General features: G+C 39.0%; 1 protein-coding gene and 1 pseudogene across 1 annotated transcript; one reads left to right on the forward strand and one right to left on the reverse strand.

Annotated features, from left to right (window-relative positions):
* The first annotated feature begins 5,183 nt into the window (after window positions 1-5,183).
* Window positions 5,184-5,297, forward strand: LOC147004554 (small nucleolar RNA SNORA17; annotated as a pseudogene).
* A 3,039-nt stretch (window positions 5,298-8,336) lies between these two features.
* Window positions 8,337-11,808, reverse strand: LOC147004555 (melanoma antigen preferentially expressed in tumors-like). The gene is made up of 3 exons (XM_085837589.1): window positions 11,516-11,808; window positions 9,689-10,273; window positions 8,337-8,912 (listed from the first exon to the last, which is right to left on the reverse strand). Exons 1-3 carry the CDS (start codon window positions 11,803-11,805, stop codon window positions 8,399-8,401), a joined length of 1,389 nt encoding a protein of 462 aa, XP_085693715.1. The 5' UTR covers window positions 11,806-11,808; the 3' UTR covers window positions 8,337-8,398.
* Between the last annotated feature and the right edge of the window lie 3,766 nt (window positions 11,809-15,574).

Consider the following 15,574-nt stretch of genomic DNA (forward strand, 5'->3'; position numbering starts at 1 on the left):
TTTAGCTGGTGGTGGCTCACGCCATTAATCCCAGCACTGGGGAGGCAGAGGCAGGAGGATTTCTGAGTTCGAGGCCAGTCTGGTCTACAGCGTGAGCTCCAGGACAGCCAGGGCTACACAGAGAAACCCTGTCTCAAAAACAAAAATTAAAAAATAAAAAAAATAGAGAGACAGAGAGAATGAGAATACGTTTTTGACTTAAAAACCAGGCCATTGAAGGAGAGATGGTTCAGAACACTAGTTCGTGGGAACTCAGTGCCTTCTTCGTTCCTGGGAACTCAGTGCCTTCATCTGACCTCCATGAACACCAGGCAAAACACTCATATATGTAAAATAAATATGTCTAAAAAGTTTTAAAACACAGACAAAAAAGTTATCCTTAATTCTAAAATTTTGGCAAATGGTTTTTATTTACACCATTTTTTCATGGCTGGAAACACAGTCATTTTATTTATCTTAAATTTGTTAATATAGTCAAACAAAACGGGGTGTTTTATTATACTATGTGTTGATAGATTCAATTTGCTAATGTTTTATTGAGGAGTTTTACAACTATGTACAAAAACACTTCCTTTTTCTTTCTTTTTTTTTCTGACAGTGTTGTCTGGGTTGGCACAGACAGTCTTGGTGTCAAAATAAAATAGAAAGTGGATCATATTTATATCCTTGAAAATGTTATGCAAAGTAGATTTATTTCATCTTTAAATTTTGTTGGAATTCACCCACGTTTATTACTATGAACCCAGAAATTATCACTATTGCTTTGAACAGCTTTTAAACTATTATTATCTTTAATTGCTTGAAATCTAATAAAAATTTCCATTCTTTCATGGTTATTGATTGTATCTTTCAAAGAATTGTCAGGTGTGTCTAGTTTTCACATGAAACCACTATTAATAACAAAACCACTGTTAAAATAACCAACATCTTATAAAGTACATTTGAGAACATATTTGACATTATTGATAGGAAATATATAAATATATCATACAACAAAATAAGGAGGCAATGAGTAGTTTAAAAGGGCCAAACTTGAAAGGATATTTCTTCAAAGACAATGAAAAAGCATATCATGTGCTCAATATTTGTAACTATCAGGGAAATCAAATGAAAATGACAAAGAACCCAAAGTCTTCACATTCATTGATGACTATTACCCTTTCCTAAGAGTGGGACTTTAAAATTACATATTCACCCTGGATCAACTTGTGTCATTTAATAAAGAAATATATTTAGGAAATACATATACTCATATAACAAAATCTAATTTAAAAATGACTGTTGAATTTTGAAGGCCGCAAAGAGAGGCATATGGAACAATTTGGAGGAAGGAAACAAAATGAGAAAATGATATAATTATAATTTCACAAATACAATAAATAATAAATAAACTTTACCTTCTTATATATCTAGTAATTTCATATGTACATCCTCAAAGGTATTGGAAGAAGAAACTTGAACAAGTATTTGCAAGGCAATAGGCATGTCAATATTATTCATAATAATACAAACATGGAACTAAGTCAATTTTCACTGTACATATGAGTGGATAAGCAAACAATGACATGTTCTATTAGGAGAATGCTGTTTGTCCTAAAATGGAGTGACAGCATAGTAAATACAAAATGAATAAAACTTGAAATTTTGTGCTAGAGAAATAATATGACACAAAAATACAAATGCACTGTTCCATTCATAGGATATAGTTAAAATAGTAAATTAATTGATATAGAATCATAGTCACTAGAATTTTAGCAGACAGGAGAATGTGAAATTGATGGTCAATGGCAAAGCAACACTTGGAAATGAAAAAAAAAGCTGTGAAGGTTGATTTTTACTCACTTTTCATAATAATATAAATTCTTTTAGTGCCACTGAACTGTAAATTAAAAATGGATGACATTATAAATTTTATGTAATGATATCTTTACTATGCTAGAAAAAGGTGTAGTACTCTCCAACTCAGGTCTCAGTACAAAATTTTCGCTGAAGAAATGATATATCACTTGAGGAAAGGAGGGAACTAGAATGATGGGAGGAAAAAAAGGACAGGAGCACCCCAATTGTAGGTAAGGCTTTGCATTCATTTTTATTTTAATTCAGCTGTGGGGGCCCACACTTACCCCTACATAGCATTTCTTGGATACAGCCAAGGCTCTTCTGTCCTCCTTTGGAAGGCTACCTAGACTGATAGGGTACAGTCATTTTGATTTTTGAATGGAGCTTTAAGGGATCTATGGTTCCCTTTGTCATAACATTCCTTCTTCCTCATTCTAGCAAGAAAGTGAGCAGAAAAATAATTAAGCACTCATTGTACTATGTGTCCTTCTAGCCCTGTCACTAAACAATTATGTTTATAATGACAGATAAGACCTCAAGGGACACTTAATTAGCCATCATTTACCACTTGGGTGAGAACATTCTCTGCTGAATTCCTGCGGAGCCACCACACATCTCCTAACCTATGTTAATAGTGTCATGCTGCCCTGTTTCAGAACAGGGTCCTGATCAACATCTCATCTCCAACATAAAAGCTATCCAGTACAGAAATAGACGACAGAATTTGAAAGAGAGTGCAATGAGAGTACATGGAAGAGATGGCAAGATAAAAAAATTATATTTCAATTTCAGAATATCAAAATATATTTTCAAATCCCATCATAAACTATACCGTGTACATTGCTTTATTCTACCTTTAAAGTTTGTCTGCTGTGGTATCATAGATTCTGACAGAATATACACAAAGGACTATCTGGTGTTTCTGAGACTGTTGACTGTGGAAAAAACTATCTTGAAAATAGATTTATGAGAAAATATGTGGAGGAATTTTAGGTTTATGGTGAAAAGATTCCCACCTCCAGATCCTCTTGACTTAGCCTACAGAGAGGAAGAAGATAGGTATCTCAACCATCCCCACCCGAAAAGTTTTCTCTGTCAAGAGTTCCTGCTGGGAGTCACATGGACATGTTTTTCCTACAAGCAGGATCAGTTGCTGCACCTTCATGCCTCTCCCATTTGTAAACTCTCTTTTATTGGATGCTTACTAGTATGATGATGTTGGGTGGCATTTCCCCTAATTTCCTACTAGGCTTCATTTTAAGTAATCTCTCTCTCTCTCTCTCTCTCTCTCTCTCTCTCTCTCTCTCTCTCTCTCTCTCTCTCTCTCTCTCTCTGTGTGTGTGTGTGTGTGTGTGTGTGTAAAGAGGTAGAAAGAATAGAAGAACCAGAGGAGATGAGGACACATGAAATCAAAGCCTTCAAAAATCGATAATATCAATGCACATATGAACTTACGGAGACTGGGACAATATACAAAGATACTGCACAGTCTGGACCAGGTCCCCTGTGTATATATTATGACTTTCAGTTTAGTGGTTTTTAAAGGATTCCTGAGTGTGTGACCAAGTGGTTCACTGGTTCTTATGCCTTTTCTCAAACGATTTTCTTTCTGTTTACTTGCTTTATCCAATTCCAATATGTTAGGATTTCTTTTATCTTATTTTATTATCCTTTAGAAGCCTGTTTGGCTTGTAAAGGGAGACAGAAAGGGATCTGGATGGGAGGGAAGGTAGGGAAGGATATGTAAGGAGGTGAAGGAGGGAAAAACAGAATATACTATTTGAAATAAGAAATTTATTTTCAAGGAAAGAGAAAACAATTCAAAAGAATTTGTGTGTGTGTGTGTGTAAAATAAAATTAGAACACGTCATTTTCTAGCCTCCATACAGCCACTACAGTGGTGAACTCACTGAAACTATAGTTGACTGCACACAGTCCAGCCATCAGTCAGCCATCAGTCAGTCCAGAGCAGAGGATGAGTTCATGGAGCCTCCGCTCTATTTCTGTTTTTTTTTTTTTTTTTTTTTTGGTTTTTTTCGAGACAGGGTTTTTCTCTATAGTCCTGGCTGTCCTGGAACTCACTTTGTAGACCAGGCTGGCCTCGAACTCAGAAATCTGCCTGCCTCTGCCTCACGAGTGCTGGGATTAAAGGCGTGCGCCACCATGCCTGGCTTCCGCTCTATTTCTGAAGTGCAGGTGATTTGGGCAAAGGAGAAGTATTGTCTTGAGTTGTTTACCCACTGCTGAACCCACAAGACTCCTCTGCAAACCTTTAAAGCCATGACCCTCAGATGATTCAGACTGATTTCAAGAGTTCACAGAATGAAATAGTCATGGATATGAAAATGAGATCAGGGCAAGGAAGGGAGGAGAGAGGAGCTGGGGAGAAAGTGGTTACTATGATTGCTTACATGTGTGGTACTGCTAAAAGCTTAATTCATGAAAGATTTTAAGGGTAAATAGCCATAAATGAAGACAGTCCATGTCAATCTCAGGTCTTAAGTACACACACACACACACACACACACACACACACACACACACACACACAGGTCTCAAGTACACACACACACAAATACATACACACACACAGGGTCCAAGTACACACACACACACACAAACACACACACAGGTCTCAAGTACACACACACACACACTCACACACACACACACACACACACTCACATATACATGTATGAATATGTCCACATAATAAAAAACCACTAAGGTAAGTTACTTCGTTGAAGCATCCATGTCTTTAGTTATGCTTTACTCATTCCCAAGTTCTTATTTTTAATAAACTCCAACTCTGGCTTAAAAAACAATTAAAAAATAATCTCATGGAGAGGGCTGGAGAAATGTCACAGTGAATTAAGTACTTGTAGCATAAGTATGAAGATCTGAGTTGGCATCCCCTGCTTTCATGTAAAAACCTAGCTTGGCAGTGAATGCCTGAAATAGCAGAACTTGAAGGCAGAGACAAAATGATCAGGGGGTCCTATGGTCCAACGAGTCTAGCTAAGTGGTCTGTTCTAGACTCAGCAAGCAACTCTGTCTCATGCAATAGAGAGGAGAATGACTGAGAAATAGACCTTGAGGTGATCTCTTCCATGACGCAAGTGTGTGTATGTGTGTATCATCCATCCATCCATCCATCCATCCATCCATGCATCCATACATACATGCATGCATGCATTCAATAAACAAGCAAACCCTGCAGAATCAAGCCTTGTGGGGAAAATGTACTAGAATCAACATCACTCTCTGTTTCTTTGACATAGAAGACCTTGGATGTAGATTAGTACTTAATTCTGAGGTGGGATATTCTTAGGCATTCCTTTCTACTTGCCCCTAGAAGCACTGGATGTGTGGCTGCTCTGTCACATATGTCAGAGACCACAGAAGAGAGGTTCAGTTTTCTCACTTATGAATATCTGAATGATTAGTAGCCTAACAATGCCTGAAAAAAGTGAGGTTGAGCTGACCACCAGTCTGGCACCATGCAGGCCCTGTCGGTTTTCCAGTATTGGGAGCAAACCTGAGACTAGAAGAGCCTCCCCTGAATCTGAGGGTCCTGAGTAGGAGTGAGCATGAGACAGATGACCCTTGCCTTGGGACACTCTGGTGGGCCAGTAGAGGAGCAAGCAGATCACCACCAGTTCTGCACAACCCAGGCCTGCGGATGGGTAGACCAGGTCCCAAATGACTCCTGTCTGATGCCACAATTCTGGAGCAAGATTTAGCACTCCTGGACACTCCCTAGACAACACCAGACACTAGGACCTCGGGTGCTTCTCAGAGGATCAAGTAAGTGGTGGAGAAATGGAAGAGAAATAGAAGGATGTGGGCATAATGAAGAGAGGCAGAACTGGAGACATGAAAATGGTGAGGAATGGTTTGATATGAGTGCCAGTAATTCCACCTGCGACCATGGTGGGGTCCTGGGCCAGTGCTTCCACTGAGAACCACACCTCAGTCTGTACCCTGAAGGAGTAGGGGTCTGTTACCACCAAAGTCCAGATGGATGTCCCTGATCTGTGCTGTCACTGGGGGAAATACTGATGTCTGAGGCATTTGCAGAACAGGCCCAAGCCCTTGCCTGGGCATTCTAGAAGAGCTGACCCTGGTTGTAGAAGAGCAGAAGAACTAACCCCTAGCCAGCTACAGTACTCGAATGGCTGTGCACATTGCTGAAGTTGTAGGTGAGACAGGCCTCAAGGATAGACAGGAGTGAAAGCAGGCCCTACCAATTGTCTCCCATGCAGTGGCATGGATGAAGGAGAGATACACTCCTTCCTCCTTACCCTGTCCCTCAGCAGCTGCATCATTCAGTAGAGCCGGCCCTGCACCTCAACTGTGCAGCACAGTAGAGCTGGCCCTTGTTGTGAGGATTGTGGGTGAGCTGGCCCCCAGGGTATGAGTGTGGGAGAGTCAGCCCTCCTCCTGTTCCTAGTTCCTTGGCACCTATGGCCCCGAGGTCATGAGTAGTAGAACTGGCCTTAGCCCTCACTGGCTGCAACACTCCAGCTGGCTGCAACAGCCAGCTCAGATACCTCTCAAGCCCAGATCCAGGGCTTTGAGGTGGCCTACCTCAACAACTACTACATCACTGAACTTCTGAAGTGCACAAAGTAGCTAGTCCTACAGATCCAAAACTAGAAGATCTCCATGACACAAGGCTACAACAGGATATCCAAGAGTCCCAATGAGGTCCCATATCAACAGAGTAGCAGAAATCAGAGGACTCATATGAGACCAACAAGGCATTGCAATTAATATTTGCAAGCAAAGTTGCATGGACAAAAGTGTATACTGTGGAACACATTGATACACTCTGGCTTCCAAACGGAGATTTTTTTTTTAATATGTTGGAGAGAGGTTGCAAGTCTGGAATGTGGGTCTGTGGGGAAGGGGAGATGAGTGGGATTGCATTGCATGATGTGAAATTCACAAAGAACCAAGAAAAGGTTTCAGAAATGTTTTAATCATCCCTGAGGATAGATTATCTTCAAATTAAATGAAAGCAAGGAATTGAGAATAACATATGTTATGCCCAGAAAATGTATAGAATCACATTGGAAAGAAGAAAACCTAAAAAAAATATTAAATGAATCCCATGGACTTAAATGTTAGTAACATTTTACTTAATCAAAGATGACAAAATAATGTGATGTTAAGAAGACAACATTATAAAACATTTGCTTGTTACATTGATATTTGAATAAATTTTAAAATTCTACATTTTAATATAAAAGCAATATGAAAGAGATGAAGGTAATTAATTCTCCATTCTTGTTTTGAGTCTTTCAACAGCTTTGTTAACAAATCATATGCCAGAATTTTGTATGTGGCTTTTGTTTAAATTTCTTCTTGAACTTGATAATCTTTTTTTTTTGTCTTTTCTCCATGCCTTTCATCATTACAGCTCTCTCATACATGACTTCTTGCTCATTTTAAAAATCATGATCTATTTAATCATTTGATGTTTCTCCTCTCTCTCTCTCTCTCTCTCTCTCTCTCTCTCTCTCTCTCTCTCTCTCTCTCTCTGTCACACACACCACATAAATGTAATCAACACAAATGTTAATTTTCCAGATAAATTTTAGTGCTCTGTATCTCTAAAATATAGTTCAGTATCATCTTGACATGTGAGAACTGTTAACAAAATTCTGTAGCTTTTAACCACAGTTTTATTTAGTTGATCTGAAATCCAGTATAATTTCAAACTTAAAGCAATATAGACACACTGTTGCTTCTGTTTTTCTTATTAGTTTTTTAAATGCAGAAAGGTTTATTCATAAAAACACTGCATAAATGATTTTTTCAATAAACTTTTATGTCATTTAAATGCAGTGATGTTGACATATCAGGATTGACAGGAACAAACTAAATTTTATACACTTTTTCTACGTTTTAGCAATGTAGTGTATTAACTTTTCAATACATTAACAAAAATAGCATACTAATTAATAGGTTTATATGGTTTTTTCACACTACATCTTGAGAAAACTACACTTTTCTATTTATGGAAATCGTATTTCAACTATAAACAGCTCCATGCATAATGCATATGCTACACAATATTATGGAAAATGTGCAAAACTCAGTAGAAAAAAATCAGAATATCAAACTGAGTCAGGTATACCACGAAGGAACTAGTGGTAAAAGAAAAAATATCTAAAGAAATAATAGTCAGGTAAAGTCACATCCAGGTAAAGTTCTATTGTCACAACTGGCACTAAGTACGCACACAGGTAAATCTCAGTGAGGACAGGGTGTTGTTAGTATTTTATAACAAAACTTTCCCATATCCTCTACTTAAAATTTTAGTTGGTAAGATGAAATGCTATCCACAGCAATAGCTGAGAGACACATAGGTACTCTCAAAGTTCTCTATCTTCTTGTAAATTATTCTCTATAGAAATCTGTTACATACCTATACTTCTTAACTGTATTTTCCTACAACATAAGAACCTTTTATATTCTGACTATGGGATTAAGAAAAAAGTTAACACTTAAAGGAAACATATCAGGTTGAAATTGTGTTCGACTGCATAATTTAATCAGAGTAAGTGATCCAATTCATATCACTCCTTTCTGCCTCCTGTAGCATTAATCTCAATTGTGTCTTCACATCTTCAACCTTCTGTCTATCTAAACTGCCTTGAAAATACCTCCTCCCATAGCAATGGACAGGGATGGGATAAATCACATATTTAAGCTCCTTCAATGGTGTTAATAGCTCCAGAATTCTCATGAGCATTCCCATGGTAATTGGATTTGAAGAAAAGCGAAACACTCGAAGTTGAGAACAGCTGGTCAGGGCTGGGATAAGAACAGAGATTGTAGAATCTGTTAAAAAGCAATGATTAATTTCCAGATGCTGCAAGGTGGTAGAAACATTCTGCAGGAGATAATAGAATGGCTCACAATCTTCCCAATATATTGGATTGTTGCTGATATTCAGCAACTTTAAATGATTGGCTTGAGGGCACTCAGAGAGGAACTTGAAGTCACTGTAAGAAAGTCCACAGAATGGCAGATACAAGAATTCCAAAGCAGCAGATAGTACTCTGTAGGGAGGAAACACAAAAGTTATTCTGAAAAATGAGGACCAGGGGAGGAGAACAATATTCATGAACCTAGAACAAACTGTTTTAAGCTTATAGTGTATTAGCACGTAATGATGTGATCTTCAACACACTTACTAGACTTGTGAGTCTGTAAAAGACAATTTAACACTCTCACTTGTAATATTTTAACCTTTACAAGGTGTAAAATATGTTGTTATAGGGTCCTGTGAAGACTTAGTGAAAACATTATCTACTTTGTAATTACAGCACGATAAATTGTGGAACTAGTTCGCCTGCTTGGAACAGATAGGACAGAAGGAGCAACCAACTGGAAGCTCCCTTTCGCCAGTCCATAAATGGCAGCCTCCACCTTCACAGCCTGAACCTTGGAGATAGCAGATTAGGAAAATCATCTGACATCAGCCTATGGGTATATGGCTATAGTACATGCACCAGGGCTACAACATAAAGTCTTGCTTTCAGTTCCTCCTCTCTTGACTGCTAGAGAAGGACTACATGCATATTTTCTCCTTTATATTTCTGGATTGAGCACAGTTCCTGGCCATGCTTAGGTGGCTAAGGTTTTTGAAAGCCTGTTTTTCTCTTCAAGTATAGAAAGATGGCCTTTCCTGGTTGTTTTTAAACTCCCAGCATAAACTACCCAATGCTGAGTTAGGAGACATGGTTATGGAAAGCTGAAGAGCATCTAAGAATTCTTTCTCTTATCATAAAAACTGGATGTTAATTGAAACCCAGTATCTATCCCAAGCCCTTACCTCAGGACATTTTCAAGATGATCTGTGAGGCAGAATGAAGACAAGCTGAGCTCCTTCAGGTGATCCATACGAGTCAATTGGGTGATAAAATTTCTAAACGTTCTCCCATTCAAAGATCTACAAGCGATTTCACACAGGCTAAGTTTGTCCAGTTGTACTACACGAGATAATAGGTTGGTGACTTCAGTAAGAGGAGATCCATCAATTGCCAGGTGATGAACACATTTCAGATCCAGATGGCTTAATGCATGTCTGCATTCACACAAATTATTAATTTGCAAATCTCTGCAGCACAGATGCAGAGAGCCTAGGCTCTGCTCTACTTTATTCAGAAGCAAAGCAAAAAACTCCCTTTCCCTCAAAGTACCATCAAGGGAAATGTCCACTATTAATTCCATAGGCAACTTAGAGGGCTGAGCCTCAGACTTGGAACTTGAAAGACCCTCCTGGCCTTCAATTTTGAAGATAGAGTGCTCAGAGTGAGCACAAGAATGAAAGCAAATTGTCGATTTAGTAGTGATCTCAGGACATACGGTCTTGCAGCCAGCATCCTGCCTTAAATCTAGGATCCTCAGCTTAGGGCTCCTGTAGGTTAAAAAGAAAAAAGAACAAAACAAAACAAAGCAAAAACAAAACAGACAAAAACCAGAGGATCTGAGGGGTGGCAAACATCAATATAACCAAGCAGGAACAATAGTAGTATAATGTCGTGACAAAATAATATTTTCCTCTATCATTTCATATACAACGTACCAGCACAACTTTCCTATGAAAATACTTTATCCTTTCCTATTTTCTATAGCATCTAATGCTCACAAATCTTGCTCACCTGTTTCTTTGCAATGTCTCCATTTTGTACAGCTATCAATAGTAGCCTCGCTCACCTCTATTACACAATTAAAACCCTCCGTAAGACATCAGAGTTTCTAAGGTAATCTCAACTGACAGACCAGCCACCTCACATGCATTTTCAGCAGTTGCTATTACTAACTGTGGACGATAGAACAGCATAACTAACTGCTGTGCTCTTGTAACAGGCTCCTTTATAAGGTTTTGCTATCTTACCATGTGTGAAATACACACATTCTTACTGAAGTGCTGAGTTCTTGGAAGAAACATCTGAAGACCCCTTTGTGTACTTAATGTTCTCATGTGGAGACAGAAAAGGGCCAAAGCTTTACATTGCTCTCAGGGTCTCAGAAATCCCATCCATGGAGGCAGCAGTGAGCAGAACAAAACTGACCTTGGGATTTCCTAAACTTCATGGATTACTGTGGGTTCACAAAAATCAAATCACTGTATTCTTGGTCTACACTTCAGTTTTTATTTGTATTTCTCTTCCATGTGCATTGGAGTTTATCCTGTATGTGGGTATCAGATCCTGTAGAACTGAAGTTACAGTTTTGAGCTGCATTATGGGTCCTGGAAATTGGACTTCTCTGAAATAAGAGCTATTGCTCTTAAGTGCTAAACTATCTCTGTAGCTCTTCGTCTACACTTTTTACATAGACTTACTGCCAATAACTCCTTCCCATGAAAAGTAAAGAACACTGGTTTTTCCATTTTTCTTCGCAAATCCTCAGCAATCTTAATATTCATATCTTTGTTTAATGCAAATAATAGCATACTTCAAACCCACCAATAGTTCCCTCAATCACTTACATGCCATATTCAACACTATAAGACAGTTGTGTTAAGGTGACCTCACGTGCTGGACTAACCGTCCTGTAAACTTTTTCACTATTTGCATAAACTACATCTGAGAGGATAGCAGATAGAGGCATATTCTTCTGTGTCTTACTATCTCTCTATTATACCAGGTCTTACCTAGTAGCTGAGTTCAGGGCAGGGAGGAATTGAAGACTCTCAACCAAGGCTTCCAGGAGTTCACACTGGGGTTCCTGCACACTTAGTGCCCCAATGTGGAGACAGGCAAAGGGCCAAGCCTTCACAATTGCTGTCAGTATATTCTTGTGTCTACCCGTGAAGGCAGCAGTGAACAAAGGGACAAAAAGCTCCCCTGGGATCTCCTCCAGGGCTTGGATTGCTGCATGCTCATTACTCATTAAACTCTGTGTAGCAAGATCCAATAGTGTGGGTGGGTCCTTGGTGTCCATCTTAAGGAACCTACATTTTCAGTGAGAAACATTTAGAAAACATGACAAATATCCACAGTATTTTCTTTGCAACCATTGTTAGCAACATAGATAACTATCTGTATAATATATAGGCAATAAAACATCTACTTCTAGAGACGTCTACTTGTAGGGCATAGAAATTGGTTTGTGAGTATATTAAGGTCTATTTGTCCATGAATATACATACAACCCTTTTTTCATATGTATGTATACATAAATATGTGTGTGTGTAATAAAATGCCAACAGAAATGATCACTGGGTTATCAGAAGACAATTTTGTTCACTTTGTTACCTGACTTCTGATAGTTTATCTCAAAAGTACACAAGCCATCACAAAAGTCGTTGATGGGCAAATCCAGACAAAAGTGATGCCATCATTACCTTGCAAATAGAAAATACTAAAACATTAAGTTACCTGTGATTCTGAGAAAGCAAAATGAAACACATAATCAAAATATTCACCACTCTTCCCTTTGATAGCAAAACAACGAACTTACTGTAAAGAGTTGTCCAGAGACCTCCACAGAGCTCTTTGACATACACCCAACTTGTGCTGAAACACATACCATGCAAACACACAAACTGTTTTTTAAAAATAAATCAGTATCATAGGAACATATAAAACTGAAATGTCACGTTAAGAAAAGACCTTAAGTTTTCATTAACTTCTTCTCTCACACAGACTGTCTCCTGCTGGGTAGGATAAGAACACACTAAGATCAAACCCCCAACACTAAACTCAGTGCCCCCTCCTTCCAAACTCAACTCTTAAAAACACATGCATGATCTTCATCCCCGTGCATGGAGAGCCTCTGGGGAGAGGGAGAACCTGCCACCCCTACAGGTATAAAAACTATGAATACATAGCAGAGATTCATGGGACACATGCACACACATCAGACAAACATGCACACACACACACACACACACACACACACAGAGAGAGAGAGAGAGAGAGAGAGAGAGAGAGAGAGAGAGAGAGAGAGAGAGAGAGAGAGAGAGAGAGCGAGCATAATGAAAGCCCCTAAAAGGAACTGTGTTAAACAACTGATCTATGAGTGGTCAGGGATCAGCACGAATGCAAAAGTTAATAAAGATGAGATGATCCACTGTAAATCTTCAGTTGGAACACTCCAACCTAGAAATAAGCATCTCTAAGTGATGGACCCTTTAGAAAATATTTTGCCCATTGTATTTTATTCTTTTCTTTCTGCTATCCATTTATATCATCTAAAATGTACATTTTTTCTTTTTTCAAATTTATTTATTTTTAATTTGTTTTCTACACCCCATATTACATTCCCTGCTCCTCATCCACCCTCTGACTTCCCTACATCCCATACATCCACCCCACTCCACCACATCTCCACGTGGATGCCCCTACCCCTACCCCACCTGACCTCTAAATTCCCTGGGGCCTACAGGCTCTTGAGGGTTAGGTGCATCATCTCTGAGTGGACACAAAACCAGAAGTCCTCTACTGTATGGGTGTTGGGGGCCTCATATTATCTGTGTGTTTGGTGGTCCAGTGCTTGGGAGATCTCAGGGTTCCAGATTAATTGAGACTGAGTGTCCTCCTGCAGGGTCGCCCTTCTACTCAGCTTCTTTCAGTCTTCTCTAATTCAACAACAGGGTTAGGCCGCTTCTGTCCATTGGTTGGGTGCAAATAACTGCATCTGACTCTTTCAGCTGCTTGTTGGGTCTTCTTAATGGCAGTCATGATAGGCCCCTTTTTGTTAGCACTCCATAGCCTCAGTAAGAGTGTCTGGCATTTTAAACCTTCTAGTTTTTATTTCTGTCTTTACATTTACCTAGTTTTGTTCACACATATCTTCTGATTCATGCAGTCTTTCCCTCTTTCCCCTCCTCTTTCTTTTTTTTTTAAAGATTTATTTATTTATTATATGTAAGTATACTGTAGCTGTCTTCAGACACTCCAGAAGAGGGCACCAGATCATGTTACGGATGGTTATTAGCCACCATGTGGTTGCTGGGAATTGAACTCTGGACCTTCCGAAGAGCAGTCGGGTGCTCTTACCCACTGAGCCATCTCACCAGCCCCTCCCCTCCTCTTTCTAACATGCTTCCATTTTCTTCTACACTTTCCTTTCCCTTATTCAGCATTGCTTCTTCTTAGGTTCCTCCACCCACCTAATTAACTTCATTCATTTACTATTTCCACTTTGACCCACATTCAGTTTTAACTTTATGGCTCACCGCACACTAGTTTTTTTACTTTCTGCTATATTCTCATTTGAGCTGTGGTAGTTAGATTTAATCAACTTCCTGTCTATTGCAGTCATGGTCTGTATTGGTGTTACAGCTGTTATAGTGGTTATTTCTGTCCTCTGGACAGTAATGAAGATTTAGCCTGCAAGAGGAAGCTCTTCAGTAACATTTCCAAATAAAACTAGAAGAAATACCAATAGCAAGTGATGTAGAAATGAGAGCACAGAAGCACAATTACTATGAAAACCTGGAAATGATCATAACCCCTAAAATGTAACCGCTGAAACTTGAGACAGTGAAGTGACTGGAAAGCTGCACTGAGAATTCAAACTCTGTACAAAATAAGATTCAGTTGTTTCAAAGAAGGTACAAAGTAGCAGGTGAAGGAATGTAGCTAAGGAAATAGAGATGCAAACTAGAAACATAAATGAGAACATCAGCAAGAAACTGAATTTGAAAACAAAGAATAAAAATATTAGAACTAAAAAAATCAAACAAGTAGCCAGTGAAAAAGTTCACCAGCAAACTGCACCACTTAATCTAATGAATATTGGGGCTGGAATAAAGATTCAAGGAAACTCTCCAATTAAACATTACTATCATACAAAGAAATAAATAATAATGTGAAATTCTGAGAAAACTTAGCTCAGGTTAGGATTTGCTCACAGCATGCTCACAGCCTTCAGCAAAATTATTATGATCAAACTAGTTTCCTATCAGTGCCAAGAGGAGCTTCAGGATACAGAAATCAATAGATGTAATACAGTCCTTAGACATATTTAGAGGAGAGATTGAAGGATTATATGAAAAATGAAACAGTGGAAAAAAGTATGCTTGCTTTAAAAGGTCACATTCCCCAAAATGGAAGGATACACAGAAAAGGGCTTGAGAAAAGCTAGCGTTCTGCTTGTGACAGCAGCCCTGAAGTGTCTCAGAGCACACCTTAACATAAAATGGTTCTACATAACAAACTTTTTTTTTGATTTTTAATATTTTTATTACATATTTTCCTCAATAACATTTCCAATGCTATCCCAAAAGTCCCCCATAGCACCCCCCACTTCCCTACCCACCCATTCCCATTCTTTTGGCCCTGGCATTCCCCTATATTGGGGCATATAAAGTTTGCAAGTCCAATGGGCCTCTCTTTCCATTGATGGCCGACTAGGCCATCTTTCGATACATATGCAGCTAGAGACAAGAGCTCCGGGGTTCTGGTTAGTACACCATGTTGTTCCAACAATAGGGTTGCAGATCCCTTTAGCTCCTTGGGTACTTTCTCTAGCTTCTCCATTGGGAGCCCTGTGATACATCCAATAGCTGACTGTGAACATCCACTCCTGTGTTTGCTAGGCCCCGGCATCGTCTCACAAGAGACAGCTATATTTGGGTCCTTTCAGCAAAATCTTGCTAGTGTATGCAATGGTGTCAGCGTTTAGAAGCTGATTATGGGATGGATCCCTTCATCACAGCTACGAACTTTGTCTCTCTAACTCCTTCCCTGGGTGTTTTGTTCCC

This window comes from Mus caroli, unplaced genomic scaffold, assembly GCF_978045245.1.
Source record: "Mus caroli unplaced genomic scaffold, Mus_caroli_1 scaffold_5, whole genome shotgun sequence".
Taxonomy (NCBI): domain Eukaryota; kingdom Metazoa; phylum Chordata; class Mammalia; order Rodentia; family Muridae; genus Mus; species Mus caroli.